General features: G+C 37.0%; 2 protein-coding genes across 2 annotated transcripts; both read right to left on the reverse strand.

The window, feature by feature from the left end:
• Positions 1–179: 179 nt before the first annotated feature.
• LOC117926971 (proteinaceous RNase P 2-like) lies at positions 180–11,218 on the reverse strand. The gene is given in 7 exon segments (XM_034846315.1): positions 180–737; positions 2,213–2,281; positions 5,686–5,806; positions 6,188–6,363; positions 6,480–6,581; positions 10,249–10,886; positions 10,889–11,218. Coding segments are annotated over 7 exon segments (1,653 nt in total). The 5' UTR covers positions 11,145–11,218; the 3' UTR covers positions 180–446.
• A 3,788-nt stretch (positions 11,219–15,006) lies between these two features.
• Positions 15,007–18,295, reverse strand: LOC117926782 (proteinaceous RNase P 2-like). The gene is made up of 4 exons (XM_034846075.1): positions 17,322–18,295; positions 15,816–15,917; positions 15,524–15,699; positions 15,007–15,142 (listed from the first exon to the last, which is right to left on the reverse strand). The coding sequence occupies exons 1-4, from the start codon at positions 18,216–18,218 to the stop codon at positions 15,007–15,009; spliced, it is 1,311 nt and encodes a 436-aa protein (XP_034701966.1). The 5' UTR covers positions 18,219–18,295.
• Positions 18,296–18,781: the final 486 nt, after the last annotated feature.

Consider the following 18,781-nt stretch of genomic DNA (forward strand, 5'->3'; position numbering starts at 1 on the left):
ATAACTTATTTTATAAAACTGAAATATAATTTCTTTTTAATTAAAAACATTTCCAACTTTTTACCTACCATAGCTTTTACCCATACAAATACAACAAAAAATTTTTACTTAGTTTAAAAGTCTTTATAAAACTATAAATAAATTAAGACGATGCAAGGAAAGGGTGGAAGAGAATTTGAAACCCACAAAATTTTACTCTCCATTCCAAACATGAAATATCACGGCATATATTAAAGGGTTTCAAGGTAAACCCAAAGTAGAGCATTGAGAGGGATCGAGGGCTTGATTATCAAAAAGCACACCATTACTACACATAATTTATCAAAATTACTCAAAAAAAACAAAGCTCTATCCGCAAGATCGTAGAACTTACGACAAGTTGATGTTCCCCATCATGTAAGCCAACTGAATTGGTTGCTGCCCACACAAGCAGGCTATAAATAGGATTAGTGCCGCTGCATTGGGGACGGGGATGGAGATGGTGACCTATCTTTTCGTTTACCTGTCATTGTTGTGGTTTTGTTCTCACAACTGCCATTTCTGAGACCCTCTGACTTACAGGAGCTCAATTTAAAATCACATTTTTCTTGTCGATCAATTTCACAAGTTTCCAGGTTCACTGAAGCTTTACCATTGAGTTCATGTGAGCTGGGCCTAGTAATGCAGAGCCACGTTCTCAAAGACTCATCACTGCTTTCGCTTGCTACGGGCACATGCCATGTTCCCTTCACAGATTCCTGAAAGAGGAATAGTTGGTCTCAGTGCTCAAAAAAACAAGACTAAGTACAAATCAAAATCTTTTTATCGGAAAGAAAACATTTTATCCTTGTTAACTGTTTTCCATTGAAAAGATATTGCAAGCATCCAGCAACCAAGTGCAGATAATTATTATCACTCTGCTACATATGGGATGTGGTTTCTTATGTGGTTTCTGAGGAATCAGTGATCCATTTATGCTTAAAACCTAGAAGTTTTAACAGCCAAAAATTAAAGTTGAAGTTCAATAAGTTAAGGATTTGACAATACCTGACAGGTAAATGTAACTTAATAGAGAAGCACCATGAGGGTGAACCTGGATTACAGTGAGTACAGAAACAAAAAAGTCCCAAAGCAAAACACGAGAGAAGGCAGAAAAGAAGAACAATTTCTTTATGCTTGCTTTTCAAAGTCTCAAATTGAAAGGGGTGGTAGTAATTATGCTTTTTTCTCTCCATCAAGAGGCACCATGCCAAACTCAAAAGAGATGTCTCCCCTTCATTATTCCTCTCAGGGCATTCCAACCAAATAATGCAGAAGGACCCAAGTGACCCAAATAAGGTGAAGAAATGACCGTTCACTTGAATTGCACGCCCAACCAACAGTTAACAGAGCTCCATCCTTCGACTCTTTATCAGAAGTTAAAATCCCCCCTCCCCCCTACTGTCAAGCAACAAAAAGTTTTTTCTTTTTTTTTCCATTAAAAAATGACATAGTATTATGTATTACAAAAAAATGTCACTTCTGGAGGATCACAGATCCTGAGCATCAGCTGGGGTCATTTCCTCCTCAAAATAGAACCTCCAAGCAGATTTTATACAAAAACACCCCTCGGAATCCCTCCACCTCAACCCAAGAAGACTGAACACCCTTCATAAAAGATGTTTTACCAATCTTTTTCACTTTATAAACATCCCTTCCACAATCCTCCCACTAAAGTTTCTGATGGGTGGGGCTATAGATTTCCAAATGCTCCTAACGATTCCTAAATTTTCATTATTTCATTATATTATAATCAGTTTGCCCATTCATCCACAATTTTTCTCCATTCCCTGTTACCATTTTTTTCCCTGCTTCTCATCTTATCTCAAACTTCAAACATTCTAATTTGTTCAATCTGATTCATTCTAAGATGCAAATTAACCACAAACAGCAGGACAATTGTTCTGTAACCTCAGGAGTTAAACCATAAATTTAAATCCCTGAGAGAGAACAAGTTCCTACATGCATTGTCATCAATAAGGTAGAAAGGAAGAACTCCGTAAAAGGAGAAAACAGAAGGTAGAACTCACTTTATATTATAATTGTAAATAAGTCCCCTTTTGGTACCCTTTGTATAAGTCCTATATACCTTGGTTATTTATAAAATTTACACCTTATCTAAAAATAAAATAAAATAATTGTAAACAAGACAGACCAGCAAATGAAACTAACTTTTCAGAAATTGGAACAATACCTGGATGAATAAAGAATATGAAGGCGGCATCAGAAGTTTCACATTACCCTTAACGAATGTATATCGAACCTGCGAAAGGCAGCATCAGAAACATTAGAAGCATAAAGGAGACCAATCTTTTTCATTTTTTTGGTAGGCATAATTCATCACTTGATTAAAAGAAAGAGAAGAGAACATGAGAAAAGGAATAAATAAAAGGCATCATGATATGATATTCATACATGCTAGCATCAGAAACATACAGGAGTTCACACTGAGAAATCACAACCATCCAAATCTGGATAGGAATTGAGGATACTTCAATGGTTATTTAGGATAGCAATAATTTCTACATAATGCAGAGGGTAAAAAAAATGGTCTCACACAAGACAAGAAAGTTTCTTATCAAAAAGTGGAAAACAGAGGGGGGAATAAAGAAAGAAAAGAAATATGGTCTCCAGGAAGATAATTAGATAAGATATTACATAGGCAACTGAGTCTTATTTACCACTATCTTCAACAAAAAGCAACTAGTTTCAACACTTTCAAAAATCATTCAAGAAGAGTTTTTGGTTCACTATCCCACTTTAACTTGGTGAACAAGTGTTTGGACTGCTCATACCCCTCATATAATGAGGAATGAAATTTTCATACAGAAAAGCTCATCAACATGGATAGACCTTGTAACAAAAAAAAAATGTCAGGCTCTTAAATAGCACTAGGCTATGCTATCAAAAGGCTCTCATTCAAGACAAGTATGCATAAGAGATTTGGTATCATTAGATGAGTGTTCTTTTTTTATAGACATTTTTTTTTTGATAGACAAAGAGAAATTTTAAGATTAAAACACGCCTAAAAGGGGGCGCTCCCCATGTACACAGGCAGTATACAAAGAAAGCCAAACCCAAGGCCACAAAACAAACAACAGACTAAAAAGGAAACAGCTAAACTTCAACCCCATCACCCAAAAAATCAGAAAGGAGAGATAGTCTAAGTCCAGAAAAGGTTTAGACCACTCTAGAAGAGACCAAAAAAAGAGGTTCCTTAGACTCGTATCTGACATTTCTTCCTCTTGGAACGTTCTTCGGTTTCGCTCTCCCCAAATGCACCAAAAGAGACAAATAGGCGCTAATCTCCACGCTGCTTTCCTTTTCTTCCCTAGACCCTTGATTTTCCATTCGCCTAGCAAGTTTCTAACTGAAGCTGGAATACCCATATCACCCCAAAAGAAGACAACACTGAATTCCATAGTTTCCTAGTCTTGTCACAATGAATACGGATGTGGTCCGCCGATTCCTCATTCTCTTTACACAAATTGCATCTATTAACCATAGACCAACCCCTTCTCATCAACATATCAATAGTAGAAATTTTACCCCAAACTGCTTCCCAAGTAAAAAAACGAGTTCTCAAAGGGGCATGTGAACCCAAACCTCTTTTGGCCGGAAAGAAAGGGCTATTCTCACCCTTTAAAGACCTATAATAAGATTTAACACTAAACTTTCCCCTCCTCTCAATCTTCCAAATCAAGAAATCCTCCCCATCTTGAAACTTTACTGCAGAAATATGTTCCAGAAAACGACTCACCTCCTCCAATTCCCAATCTTGAAAGGATCTTCTAAAGTGCACCTCCCAAACCCCACCACCCCCTCCTTGCTTCCCCCAAAGATCAGCCACTGCAGCAGAATTGTTCGTTGCCATTCTGAACAGCTGAGGGAACATATCCTTCAGCTTAGAGTCTCCTACCCAAATGTCCCACCAAAATCTAGTGCTTCTACCATTACCAATATGAATTCTAGTTCTAAGAGAGAAATCCTCCCAACCCTTTCTAATGTCTTTCCAAAGGCCCATCCCATAAGCTCACCTCTCTAGTGGTCCAACCCCCTTCCTTCTCTCATGATTAGATGAGTATCAACAATTACATTTGATACATGGTCTTCCTACAGCAAAGCCTCAGAACTTAAGTTTTGCATTTAGAGTTCAGCTCAAGATGACCCTTTTCCTCCAAAACTTTGCATTTGAGATATTTTGCATTCAAGAAAAGCATAGTGTCTCACACACATCAATAGTCTAGTTTGCCAAATCAATAATGGGTTCAGTGTGGAGTCAGTCAATCACATTCCCATCCATTTCTGGTGGCTTGTAAACTCTTGATCTTAGTTTTTTTTTTCGATGGTCCTTGTTCATCCTAAGTTGGCTAAGCAAACTGTAGCTGTCGGCATGCAAAGCCAGTTAAATAGAATAAGACTGGCTCTAGGGGAACCATTAGAGAAGTGAGGAGATGATGTGGGGTGTGAGTTAGGGAACAGAGTAGGATCAGGCTTTTGATTGGGTCCTCAGCGTGATCAGGGATTCGAGTATTTTTGGAAGTGTTTGTAACGACGAGTCATGAACCTGTTTGAAAACATTGAAAAGTAAAAGCAGAGCTAACAGAAGCTCCAAGAGGAGAAGACTGGGCACAAGCTCAAGGAAGCATTGTATTAAGGAAGCAGGCATCTTCCATTAACTCTTATGAAAGGGGCAGCAGGAGTTCTGACATAGGGATAGAGGAGAGCCAGAGGGAGAAATTATTGTGGTGCCACAATGCTTCAATTCTAACTTGGAATTTGCAGGGTTTGAATGACACAGGAAAACAAACATGGTGGAGATTTTCTTCTAATGTGGGATAATAAGATGTTAAGGATCAGTCCATTGTTCAACTACCACTAGAGAGAATGAATGTCAAGGAAGTCACAGACTGCTTTAGGGCAACCTTTGAGATTGGCATGACTTCTGGAAAGATGCAAGGAGATATCATCCTCCCTGAAGGCTTTTGAGTTGCTGAAGTGGGCTGCCAAAGTAATCAAGCTAAGAGACCTGAAATCCCCCAAGGACATCTGGAAAAAAGGTCAGGGGGCAGTTCAGTGTTGGTGCCTGCAGGCATGCTGGAAGGCCTGATCTATCCAGACATTGGTCAAAGAGTTACAAAGATGTGGTGAAAGAGAACAACAGGCCAGAGCCAGCAACCATGGTGAGGTTGAAGAGCATTAGGACAGAGATTTCTTGCAATATTTTCAAACAGCATAGAGGTGAGATCTTTGAATAGGTGTTTAATTGGAAGGCAGGAGGATTATGACAATCCTATCTCTGACCATGAATGCCTGAGTAGCCCTTTATGCAATCCAGCCCCTTTCTTCTAAACTATTAATTGGAGTGAAATTCATGTTAAATAACATTAGTTAGAACTTGCAAAGTCTCTAATCTGAATCATGACATGCAGCAGTCATATATGAAGTCCAAGATGAATCAAACAAACAATTAGTAGATCCAATACTATAAAAATATAAGTGGGTTTGAACCTGAATAAATGTAAATTTTATATTAAAAATCGCAGCTCGAAAACAAATTTGAAATAAATAACTGAAAATCAGATTAACAAAGATTGATCAAAAAATAGAAAAAAGGTAAGGAGAAAATTTATCATATAAAAGACTAGGATTTTAGACAGCACATACTTGATGTCTTTCTTTCCATTTGAGAAAAAAGCTGCTTCCTAGGAGTTCAAAAATGTGATCTCGCATTTCATCATTTGTCACAAGCAAACACTTGAGTTTTACAGCAGCATAGAGCCAATACCTGGATCAGTGTTAAAAACTATCAAAAACAAAATTAATATAAATCTGCCACTGTGACTCAACCCTGCATACAGCATGTGTGTTCAGGTTGTGGCCCCCACTTTGGATGAAATTCAAATTCTTATGCTCAAATTTAAAATGCCATTAACAGACTGAAGAATTTAAACATTTTCCAAGTAAGAAATATTCCATCAGGTCTTAGAAGGAATATTAGCAGTGTAAACTAATCAGTAGGATTGGATCAAAGGGAGAACATGTGCATAAAAAAAATGGCCAAATGTTTTACAAAGGTAAGATTGCTAGAACAGGGATTTTATAAATAAAAGTTAATTAATAGGCAGGAAGTGCAAAAATATGCAAGTGCTCGGTTAAATAGTCTTACCAATCATCATTGGATCCATTTGGTGTCGTGTAAAGCACACCTTGCGTCAACCACTCCTGAAGCAGCTTTCGATTGGAAGCATTTTCTGAAAGTTTCCGAAAACGTTTATTGTGCAAGATGACTAGAGGCCGCTTCTTTTGGCTCCTATCATACAATTCTTTCACAACAGCATCAAGCTGCTCTATTGAAAAATTCAGAAATAGGGCAATGGGTCAGATAAAATGACTGTTTTAAAAGAGGAAGCCAAATATAACAGTAGAGGGAGACAAGTCAAGGAATTAGGTTGCACAACCTGAGGGATACTAAATTCACCGTTGGCAAAATTCTGTTGGTAGAGCCCAATATTTGCTCCATCCACAATAGCTTCATAATCATCATGCTTGTCCAGCCAATCCTGTAGTCAAATTAAATAAAAAAAATGAATAAATTAAGGAAAAAGGTACCTCCAACTAAGTTAGAAAAAAAATAAGTAAAATAATGTTTGCAAAATTGCTTTACACTAGAAAGAATGAAGATGAAATGTACATGAGATCTTACAGACAATATACACACAATTATTCAGGCTTTACTGCTGTATAGAATGCATATCTTGCATTGTTCAATTTCTTCCACCTAAACGATTAGTGAGTTTAACTACCACATCAGGTACAATCATCTACAAAGCAGAGAAACTTTGAGTTCTATGAGGAATTTGTTGGAATGAAATTCCCAGCTCAAAAGAATATTAAAACCCCAATAAGCATATTTTGGAACTTGGGAATCTCAGATCCCACTGTCCAAAACTTTTTTCAAAATAAAACAAGGATTTACAAAGATTTTGGGATTCAAAATCTGTATGTTACTTAACCCAGTCAACTTGGAAGGAAAAACTAATCTAAATTTTCTTAAAATCATTAGTTGTCCCCAGCTTGTTGAGAAGGAAAATCTTAAATAAAAATGCAAACCCATAAATGACAAGATAAAACAAAATTAAAGGTTTATTTCCAAAGAAGCTTAAATTCCACGTTCCTCTTGCTCATCCCTAAGAAAGAGGGGGCCGAAGACCTAAGAGATTTCAGACCAATCAGCTTAGTAGGGAGTGTCTACAAATTGCTTGCCAAAGTCCTTGCCAATAGACTAAAATCAGTGATGGGGGAGGTGATTTCAGATACACAGCATGCTTTCGTTCATGGAGACAGATTTGGACGCTGTTCTCATCGCTAATGAAGCCCTTGATTCTAGATTGAAAGGCAACAATCCGGGCCTCCTTCTCAAGATGGACATTGAGAAGGCTTTTGACCATGTCAAGTGGGACTTTCTCATGGATGTGATGACTAAGATGGGATTTGGGCATAGATGGAAAAAGTGGATGAATTGGTGCTACTCTACGGCTACCTTCTCAATCCTCATCAATGGAAGTCCCACGGGTTTCTTTCGTAGCTCTAGGGGATTGAGACAAGGAGACCCCCTATCCCCCTATCTTTTCCTTTTTGCCATGGAAGCCCTTAGCCAATTGCTGTCTTGTGCAAGAAATGGGGCTTCATCTCGGGTTTCAGAGTGGAGGAAGAGGAAGAGAGGGGCTGCTTGTGTCCCATCTCCTGTTTGCCGATGACACCTTAATCTTTTGTGACGCCGAAGCAGATCAGTTGCATTATCTTAGTTGGACATTCATGTGGTTTGAGGCGATTTCAGGATTAAAAGTCAATCTGAGCAAAACGGAGGCCATCCCAGTGGGGAAGGCATCCCTATGGAGACTCTTGCGTCGGTCTTGGGATGTAAGATAGGGAGTTTACCTACCTCCTACTTGGGTCTTCCCCTTGGAGCCCTTACAAATCTACTAGGGTGTGGGATGCAGTGGAAGAAAGATTCAGGAAAAGGTTGTCTCTCTGGAAAAGGCAATACCGCTCCAAAGGTGGCCGCCTCACATTGCTAAAAAGCACCCTCTCTAGTCTCCCAACCTATTTCCTTTCCCTCTTTGTGATCCCCAAGAAAGTGTGCGCAAGGCTTGAAAAGATCCAAAGGGATTTCTTATGGGGCGGTGGTGCCTTAGAGAATAAAACCCCACTTGGTGAGTTGGAAGGCTATTTGTGCTACTAAAAAGAAAGGAGGCCTGGGCATTCGCAGTCTATCTACTTTTAATAAGGCCCTCCTTGGAAGTGGTTGTGGAGATTAGCTAATGAGAATGAGTCCCTTTGGAAGCAAATTATCTCTAGTAAGTATGACCTCAAGAGGGGGTTGGTGCTCCAAAGGAGTGAGAGACCGCTATGGGTGGGAGTTTGGAAGGCTATCAGAAATGGTTGGGAGAACTTTCGCTCTCATTCCCGCTTCACCATAGGGGATGGCACTAGAGTGAAATTTTGGAAGGACTTGTGGTGCGGAAATCAAGCTTTGGAAGAAGCTTCCCCATCTTGTTTAATCTTTCCGTCAACAAAGAAGGCTGGTAGCTGAGGCTTGGAGGAAGATGAAGTTGGGGGAAGCTGGGGACTTCGTTTTAACAGGCACCTTAATGATTGGGAGGTGGAGAAGTAGAAAGCTTATTATGTAAGCTTCATCCTTTGACCATTAGAAGAGGTGTAGAGGACTTACTCCGGTGGAAAGAGAACAAGAATGGGACGTTTTCTGTCAAGTCTTTTTACAGTTCACTTTCAAGGGACACCAAGCCCCCTTCCCGGCTAGAACTATTTGGACGCCTTGGTTCCAATTAGGGCTAGCTTCTTTGGGTGGGAGGCGGCTTGGAACAGGCTCCTCACCACTGACCGCCTGAAGAGATTTGGTTGGAGCATTCCCAACAGATGTTTTCTGTGTAAACAAGAGGAGGAAACCACAGATCACCTTCTTCTATTCTGTGAAAAAGCTAGAATGTTATGGCTTTTGATTTTCTCCCTTTTTGGGGTGCAATGGGTGATGCACTCCTCTGTGAAAAGAAACCTCCTGGGTTGGCATGGTTCTTTTGTGGGCAAGAAAAGAGAGAAAGCTTGGAGAGCTGCCCCCCTCTGCCTAATGTGGACCATTTGGAAAGAAAGGAATAGAAGGGCTTTCGACGATATTGAGAGGAACGATCAAGATATTAAATCCATTTTTTTGTACACTTTTGTGAATTGGGTTAGGGTATACATAGAGGATCATACATTGTCTTTGATAGATTTCGTTGACTGGCTAGCCACCAAGTAAGGGTCAGGCTTACTCGTCCTTTTGTTTTTTGCTGATTTGTACTTGGTATACTACGTGTATACCCTTTCTCTAGCCTTTTGGCTCTTAATGAATTTTCTTTACCTATCAAAAAAAAAAGTTAAAATCAGATTTCACCGAATTCAGTCATTTGAAATAATATAAATCTAAGCAGAACAAAGTGAACATACTAAGACACTAAAAGTGTTTAAAGGGACAAATGAGTGACAAGCATTGGAATCATCCTAATTCCCTTAATCAGCCAAGTTGCCAGTATCAAGTTGCAGGAAAATCAATAAGCGCCACCTTCTTTGTTATGGAAGGTCACAACCATGTTTTCAGGCACTAGAGTATTTTGTTTTTTAATAGGTATTATGAGACACCAAACACCAACACAAAGAAAGTAGATCAGTAAGAAAAAACAAATTCAACATTTCAGCAGCAAAGAAATTAGTCTGATTTTAAATTCCAATTCTATGAAATCTGGAAATCTTGATTAGTGTTCACGGATACATGGAACAAACCTAATGCAACTAAACACACCCAAAATCAGTTAATAGAGGACATGATCAGCTCCAGCTCCACCACCCAATTATTCCAAGTCTTGATGTTTACAAAATTAGATTGGAATGCAGAGAAAAATGAAATACAGTCAACCAAAAGAACCAAGATGTCCAGTCCATTTTACACAGTTTAAAAAATTCAAACTTGGTTTTATTCTCACTGTGGGTCTTGGAAAGAGAGGAAGATTTTGCTTAAGATGAAGTAGTTTATGAAGCAAATGTCAGCATTAAAGTCGAGGGTCTTTTCCACAAGTTTCTAAGCATCCAAGCATAGCTGAAGTAAAACCTTCTAAACAACACAAAAAAAAAAAAAAAAAAAAAAAAAAACGAATCCACAAAACTTTCACTCACCTGAAACTCCCGAAAATTGGACCGGACTTCCCTTTCCATTGCCATGGCCGCAACTGACTCTAAAAACGTCTCCGTCTCAGCCCCATCAATGTCAACAGTAGCCAACTGCTCCCTGCAAGAACCACATTGGCCACTCGAATCAACTTTGGCTCTACAAACCAACCACTTCCCTTTCCCAATCCACCCTTGCCCGTGCCAACCACCCCCGTTCTTCAATGCCACCTCTTCAATCGCACCCAAACAACAATCCACACCGCCCACCTCCGAAGCCGCTTCACCGCAGAACCAACCCTCAATAATCTCCGCAGTCGACTCACTGACGCTCCTCACGGCGGTTCTCAGCTTATGCAAATATGCATACACCTTATCTCCTCTCCCCATCTCCGCGCTCACCTTCAACAGCGCGGCCAGCTCCGGCTCCTCCGGATGCACCCCCATCGAAACCATATGCTCCTCCACAGCCCACGCCTTTTCGCCCTCCAAGTTCGCGCAAAACCAGAACAACGCGGGCCCATACGTCCGCAGCCGCGGCGAGAGCTCAAACTTCCCCATTGTTCGGACCACCTCGAACGCGAGATCCCCGTCAGACTTCGCGGCGGCCAGGCGGGCGACGGCGGTGATGGTGGCCTCGTTGGGGTGACGCCGCTGTTAACCATGTGATCGAATATGCGAAAACCATAGTCTAGGGCTAGAGCTTTGGAGGAAGGTTCATCGATTGATATAGTGCAGAGGTAGAGAAGAGCATTGAAGTGGTAGTGAATGAGACGGAAATTTTGGGAAACTGCGGATTCGAAGAGTGCGACGGCGCCAGAGAGATCCCTGCGCTTGGAGCAGGTGTCGAGGTCGAATCGGAACTTGCCTTCTACGGTTGTTTTATTGTTCTTCTTCTTCTTCATCTTCTAAGAAAATCTGTGGCAGTCCAACAGAAACCCTAGATTCAAAAGCCTAACTGGCAACCTAACCCTAAACTCAAGAAGCCGAACTCTGCCCAGTAAAGAAATATAAAAATAATAATAATAATTCAAAATAATTGAAAATAATTTTTAAAAACCAAATTCGTTTTATACCTCAATTATAATATATATATATATATATTACCTATTTTCATTAAGACTCTATAACAATAAGCAATATAACCTATTTTCATTAAATATAGAAAATAATCTTAGCTTCTTAAGATGTTTTAGGGTGATTACCCTACAACAAAAAGATCAAGTTGTAGTCAAGCCTTTGACAAAAATTTATTTAAACACCTCAATTGTTATATGTTTAAGGGATAGTGGATATGTTGATTATCGAGATTCTATTATTGGAGCAATTCGAGCAACATTGAATGATGGTCTTGTTTACTTCAACCGTTACCCTAACTTCACGGTTAAATTAAGAGATACTAATATCTTATATTCAGTTGTCCTCTATGTTAAGGCCCATGAATTCAAGTTTAAGGAAACAATCATGTTTCCATCATCACAAAATTTGCCTATAAAAGTATGACCACGAGTGTTGGATCTGGAGCACTATGCACCAGTCCTAAAGGTGAAACTATTATCTTCCACTTAGATATACTAAACTAGTCAAATTTCATAATTCCTAAAAAGATCATGTGGAATGAGGTTGAGTTTCTAGAAACTTGGCATTTCGCCGATACCGATCCAACCTTAGAATAGAGATTCGAGAGAGTTGAACAAATTGTTCAATACCCAAATGAAGGTAGAAATCTAGTTTTCTCCAACACATTCAGACATTCTAATAACCTTAAAATTTCAGATTATGAACCTTATAGAGCATCAAGTTCATCTATTCCAATAAGAACCACCAGGGTAGAAAAATGATCCACTTAAGCGAATTGCAATAACATTAAGCTCACGGATGTTAGGAGTCATACCAACCTAACTAGGCCCTTTTATATGGAAAAAAAAAATAGTCTACCTAAGGATCACAATATGATGAATCACTGAATATATCTCTCACATATTCACAAATGATTAACACCGTAAGCTCTTGATTTTCCTTAGCCTTAAATCTCTTAAAGTATTTATATTTATTTAATCAATGTGCCTAAAACGATCCCTATCAAGTTAAGTCTGTTGTTAATCGATGTTAGATATTTTTAGGGTTATAAAAGGGTTTAGATGATTACTCAATAGATTTGTCAATCTACTATTAGACTTTACCTTAAAACTCTATATGTTTATATATATAGGGTCTATATATATTGTAACCTGTTTTCAGTGAACAATAGGAAGATAGCAGTAAATAACCTATTAATGTAAATATTATTTTCTATATTTTTAATCAATTATTTCTTCCAATAAATCCTCAAAAATAAATATTTTAATTAAAAAATTTCCTACCCTAAAACCTCTTTCTCTCTTAAAATACTTAAAATGTTTTTAAAAATAATTTTTAAAATATTTATATTTAAAAAATATAAAGTAATAAAAAAACGTTGAATGAAAATAACTTTAATTTATATTTTAAAAAATAAAAAAATAAAAAATATCAGTAATAATTTTTTAGACTTGACTCATTTTATATATTGAAAATATATTTATTAAAAATAAGACTGATTTTTGAGCTTTGATATTTTTTATGAACTTTTTTATTTTTATTTTAATTATATTTTGTTTTAAAATATATTAACAATGTGCGCTATCATGCCACCCCTAATATTTATAATTTTTTTCATAGCATTATTTTCTAAGTGAATGCTTTAGGAAATGTTTGGGTTATAGCAAAATCGTTGGAGGCTGACAAGAAATGCTAATGCAAGAAAAAAAAAAGGTGAGGAGGACAACAAATTTATGTATAACATGATAGAATAATAATAATAATAATAATATAATAATAATAATAATAATAATAATAATAATAATAATAGTTTTACATTTTTCATTTTTTAATATAAATCATATGTCGATGTTTGGTTTCATACAAAATTTGAGGGAAAATGTGAAAGAAAATAGAGATGAAAAGTGAGGAAATTTAAAAAGAAAAAGTTTAAACTTAATAAATTATTTTTATATACTTACTTAAATTAATTTGACATATTTTTCTTTATTATATAAATATTAAATAAATTTAAAATATATAATTTTTTGACAAATTTTAATTATATTTTTTTATTTTGTATTTTCTATGGTGAAACCAAACATAGAGAAAACCATTTTTTTAACACTTATTTCATTTCCTTAATGCTTTTCGGAAACCAAAACATAACCTATAAATACTATAGTCATTTTTTTTCAAATTTAAATTATACGAATATAAGTAACATTATATGCAATTGTGTAATAAACACAATGAATAATAATTGCATATAAAAATAAAAAAAGTAAGGAATAAAGAATGCAAACTTACGATTTTTTTAGTGGTTTGATGCAATCTAACCTACATTTATTATCCTTGAGCTCTTAAACAAATGAAAGTTTCACTATCACTAAAAATTTAAGGCTAAAACCTTCAACCTTTTTACCCTTAGATTACTACAATGGACCTTTATAATATTCAAAAGATGCCTTATTATTTAATAATTCCTCAAGTGATACCCCCTTGAGAATCGCAAAGTGGTATCCTATACTTAAATTTATCACTTCAAATGATACTCTACACTCGAACTCACCTCATAGAGGTTGTAAGAAGTGATAGAAAGACAATAATCTCACAAAAATCCTAATACAAATTAAAGCTCAAATGATACAGAGAAAAATTATAATTGAGGTGCACAAAATGAATATGGAAGTTTTAAAACAACGTGCATTTAAAAACCTGCTATAAGGCTTAAATATGTTCAATAAATATCTTGGAATGTAAAGTTTACAAAATAATAAAGTTTGAAGTCTTTAAATAAAAATAATAAGTTAAAAGTAGCCGTTATACATAATTTAGGGTCGGTTTGACCGGTTTACTAGCCCATTAACATTTGGTAAGTGACCGTCGGAGGTCAAAACATCAACCCACCATCGACATAAACTCAATCCATTGAAGTTTTACCTTAATTAGTTATACCCTAACTATTGGAAAGGAAAGGGTGTGAAAATACCCCTCAACTAGTTCACCCCAACCAACTCGATAGTTGCATTATAAAATACTAAGAAGTATTGTTTTAAATTTTGAAACTTCCAATGACTTTTGTATAGTACCTTAAAACCTTTAGAGATTTTATAAAATTATTTAATTTATGGGTTTAATTGAAAACGTTAAATTATCCAATTACATCAACAACTTTAGAAAAAGGTCCTATAAATTAGGTTTTGATTGATTTTCTCTTTGAATGGTTTTTTTTTTGATNGAGTTGAAGAGCATTAGGACAGAGATTTCTTGCAATATTTTCAAACAGCATAGAGGATGAGATCTTTGAATAGGTGTTTAATTGGAAGGCAGGAGGATTATGACAATCCTATCTCTGACCATGAATGCCTGAGTAGCCCTTTATGCAATCCAGCCCCTTTCTTCTAAACTATTAATTGGAGTGAAATTCATGTTAAATAACATTAGTTAGAACTTGCAAAGTCTCTAATCTGAATCATGACATGCAGCAGTCATATATGAAGTCCAAGATGAATCAAACAAACAATTAGTAGATCCAATACTATAAAAATATAAGTGGGTTTGAACCTGAATAAATGTAAATTTTATATTAAAAATCGCAGCTCGAAAACAAATTTGAAATAAATAACTGAAAATCAGATTAACAAAGATTGATCAAAAAATAGAAAAAAGGTAAGGAGAAAATTTATCATATAAAAGACTAGGATTTTAGACAGCACATACTTGATGTCTTTCTTTCCATTTGAGAAAAAAGCTGCTTCCTAGGAGTTCAAAAATGTGATCTCGCATTTCATCATTTGTCACAAGCAAACACTTGAGTTTTACAGCAGCATAGAGCCAATACCTGGATCAGTGTTAAAAACTATCAAAAACAAAATTAATATAAATCTGCCACTGTGACTCAACCCTGCATACAGCATGTGTGTTCAGGTTGTGGCCCCCACTTTGGATGAAATTCAAATTCTTATGCTCAAATTTAAAATGCCATTAACAGACTGAAGAATTTAAACATTTTCCAAGTAAGAAATATTCCATCAGGTCTTAGAAGGAATATTAGCAGTGTAAACTAATCAGTAGGATTGGATCAAAGGGAGAACATGTGCATAAAAAAAATGGCCAAATGTTTTACAAAGGTAAGATTGCTAGAACAGGGATTTTATAAATAAAAGTTAATTAATAGGCAGGAAGTGCAAAAATATGCAAGTGCTCGGTTAAATAGTCTTACCAATCATCATTGGATCCATTTGGTGTCGTGTAAAGCACACCTTGCGTCAACCACTCCTGAAGCAGCTTTCGATTGGAAGCATTTTCTGAAAGTTTCCGAAAACGTTTATTGTGCAAGATGACTAGAGGCCGCTTCTTTTGGCTCCTATCATACAATTCTTTCACAACAGCATCAAGCTGCTCTATTGAAAAATTCAGAAATAGGGCAATGGGTCAGATAAAATGACTGTTTTAAAAGAGGAAGCCAAATATAACAGTAGAGGGAGACAAGTCAAGGAATTAGGTTGCACAACCTGAGGGATACTAAATTCACCGTTGGCAAAATTCTGTTGGTAGAGCCCAATATTTGCTCCATCCACAATAGCTTCATAATCATCATGCTTGTCCAGCCAATCCTGTAGTCAAATTAAATAAAAAAAAATGAATAAATTAAGGAAAAAGGTACCTCCAACTAAGTTAGAAAAAAAATAAGTAAAATAATGTTTGCAAAATTGCTTTACACTAGAAAGAATGAAGGTGAAATGTACATGAGATCTTACAGACAATATACACACAATTATTCAGGCTTTACTGCTGTATAGAATGCATATCTTGCATTGTTCAATTTCTTCCACCTAAACAATTAGTGAGTTTAACTACCACATCAGGTACAATCATCTACAAAGCAGAGAAACTTTGAGTTCTATGAGGAATTTGTTGGAATGAAATTCCCAGCTCAAAAGAATATTAAAACCCCAATAAGCATATTTTGGAACTTGGGAATCTCAGATCCCACTGTCCAAAACTTTTTTCAAAATAAAACAAGGATTTACAAAGATTTTGGGATTCAAAATCTGTATGTTACTTAACCCAGTCAACTTGGAAGGAAAAACTAATCTAAATTTTCTTAAAATCATTAGTTGTCCCCAGCTTGTTGAGAAGGAAAATCTTAAATAAAAATGCAAACCCATAAATGACAAGATAAAACAAAATTAAAGGTTTATTTGCATGTCCCTTAAGTTAAAATCAGATTTCACCGAATTCAGTCATTTGAAATAATATAAATCTAAGCAGAACAAAGTGAACATACTAAGACACTAAAAGTGTTTAAAGGGACAAATGAGTGACAAGCATTGGAATCATCCTAATTCCCTTAATCAGCCAAGTTGCCAGTATCAAGTTGCAGGAAAATCAATAAGCGCCACCTTCTTTGTTATGGAAGGTCACAACCATGTTTTCAGGCACTAAAGGTATTTTGTTTTTTAATAGGTATTATGAGACACCAAACACCAACACAAAGAAAGTAGATCAGTAAAAAAAAAACAAATTCAACATTTCAGCAGCAAAGAAATTAGTCTGATTTTAAATTCCAATTCTATGAAATCTGGAAATCTTGATTAGTGTTCACGGATACATGGAACAAACCTAATGCAACTAAACACACCCAAAATCAGTTAATAGAGGACATGATCAGCTCCAGCTCCACCACCCAATTATTCCAAGTCTTGATGTTTACAAAATTAGATTGGAATGCAGAGAAAAATGAAATACAGTCAACCAAAAGAACCAAGGTGTCCAGTCCATTTTACACAGTTTAAAAAACTCAAACTTGGTTTTATTCTCACTGTGGGTCTTGGAAAGAGAGGAAGATTTTGCTTAAGATGAAGTAGTTTATGAAGCAAATGTCAGCATTTAAGTCGAGGGTCTTTTCCACAAGTTTCTAAGCATCCAAGCATAGCTGAAGTAAAACCTTCTAAACAACACAAAAAAAAAAAAAAAAAAAAAAAAAAAAAAAACGAATCCACAAAACTTTCACTCACCTGAAACTCCCGAAAATTGGACCGGACTTCCCTTTCCATTGCCATGGCCGCAACTGACTCTAAAAACGTCTCCGTCTCAGCCCTATCAATGTCAACAGTAGCCAACTGCTCCCTGCAAGAACCACATTGGCCACTCGAATCAACTTTGGCTCTACAAACCAACCACTTCCCTTTCCCAATCCACCCTTGCCCGTGCCAACCACCCCCGTTCTTCAATGCCACCTCTTCAATCGCACCCAAACAACAATCCACACCGCCCACCTCCGAAGCCGCTTCACCGCAGAACCAACCCTCAATAATCTCCGCAGTCGACTCACTGACGCTCCTCACGGCGGTTCTCAGCTTATGCAAATATGCATACACCTTATCTCCTCTCCCCATCTCCGCGCTCACCTTCAACAGCGCGGCCAGCTCCGGCTCCTCCGGATGCACCCCCATCGAAACCATATGCTCCTCCACTGCCCACGCCTTTTCGCCCTCCAAGTTCGCGCAAAACCAGAACAACGCGGGCCCATACGTCCGCAGCCGCGGCGAGAGCTCAAACTTCCCCATTGTTCGGACCACCTCGAACGCGAGATCCCCGTCAGACTTCGCGGCGGCCAGGCGGGCGACGGCGGTGATGGTGGCCTCGTTGGGGGTGACGCCGCTGTTAACCATGTGATCGAATATGCGAAAACCATAGTCTAGGGCTAGAGCTTTGGAGGAAGGTTCATCGATTGATATAGTGCAGAGGTAGAGAAGAGCATTGAAGTGGTAGTGAATGAGACGGAAATTTTGGGAAACTGCGGATTCGAAGAGTGCGACGGCGCCAGAGAGATCCCTGCGCTTGGAGCAGGTGTCGAGGTCGAATCGGAACTTGCCTTCTACGGTTGTTTTATTGTTCTTCTTCTTCTTCATCTTCTAAGAAAATCTGTGGCAGTCCAACAGAAACCCTAGATTCAAAAGCCTAACTGGCAACCTAACCCTAAACTCAAGAAGCCGAACTCTGCCCAGTAAAGAAATATAAAAATAATAATAATAATTCAAAATAATTGAAAATAATTTTTAAAAACCAAATTCGTTTTATACCTCAATTATAATATATATATATATATATATATATATATATATATATATATTACCTATTTTCATTAAGACTCTATAACAATAAACAATATAACCTATTTTCATTAAATATAGAAAATAATCTTAGCTTCTTAAGATGTTTTAGGGTGATTACCCTACAACAAAAAGATCAAGTTGTAGCCAAGCCTTTGACAAAAATTTGTTTAAACACCTCAATTGTTATATGTTTAAGGGATAGTGGATATGTTGATTATCGAGATTCTATTATTGGAGCAATTCGAGCAAAATTGAATGATGGTCTTGTTTACTTCAACCGTTACCCTAACTTCACGGTTAAATTAAGAGATGCTAATATCTTATATTCAGTTGTCCTCTATGTTAAGGCCCATGAATTC

The sequence above is a fragment of the Vitis riparia genome, chromosome 12, assembly GCF_004353265.1.
Source record: "Vitis riparia cultivar Riparia Gloire de Montpellier isolate 1030 chromosome 12, EGFV_Vit.rip_1.0, whole genome shotgun sequence".
Lineage (NCBI taxonomy): Eukaryota > Viridiplantae > Streptophyta > Magnoliopsida > Vitales > Vitaceae > Vitis > Vitis riparia.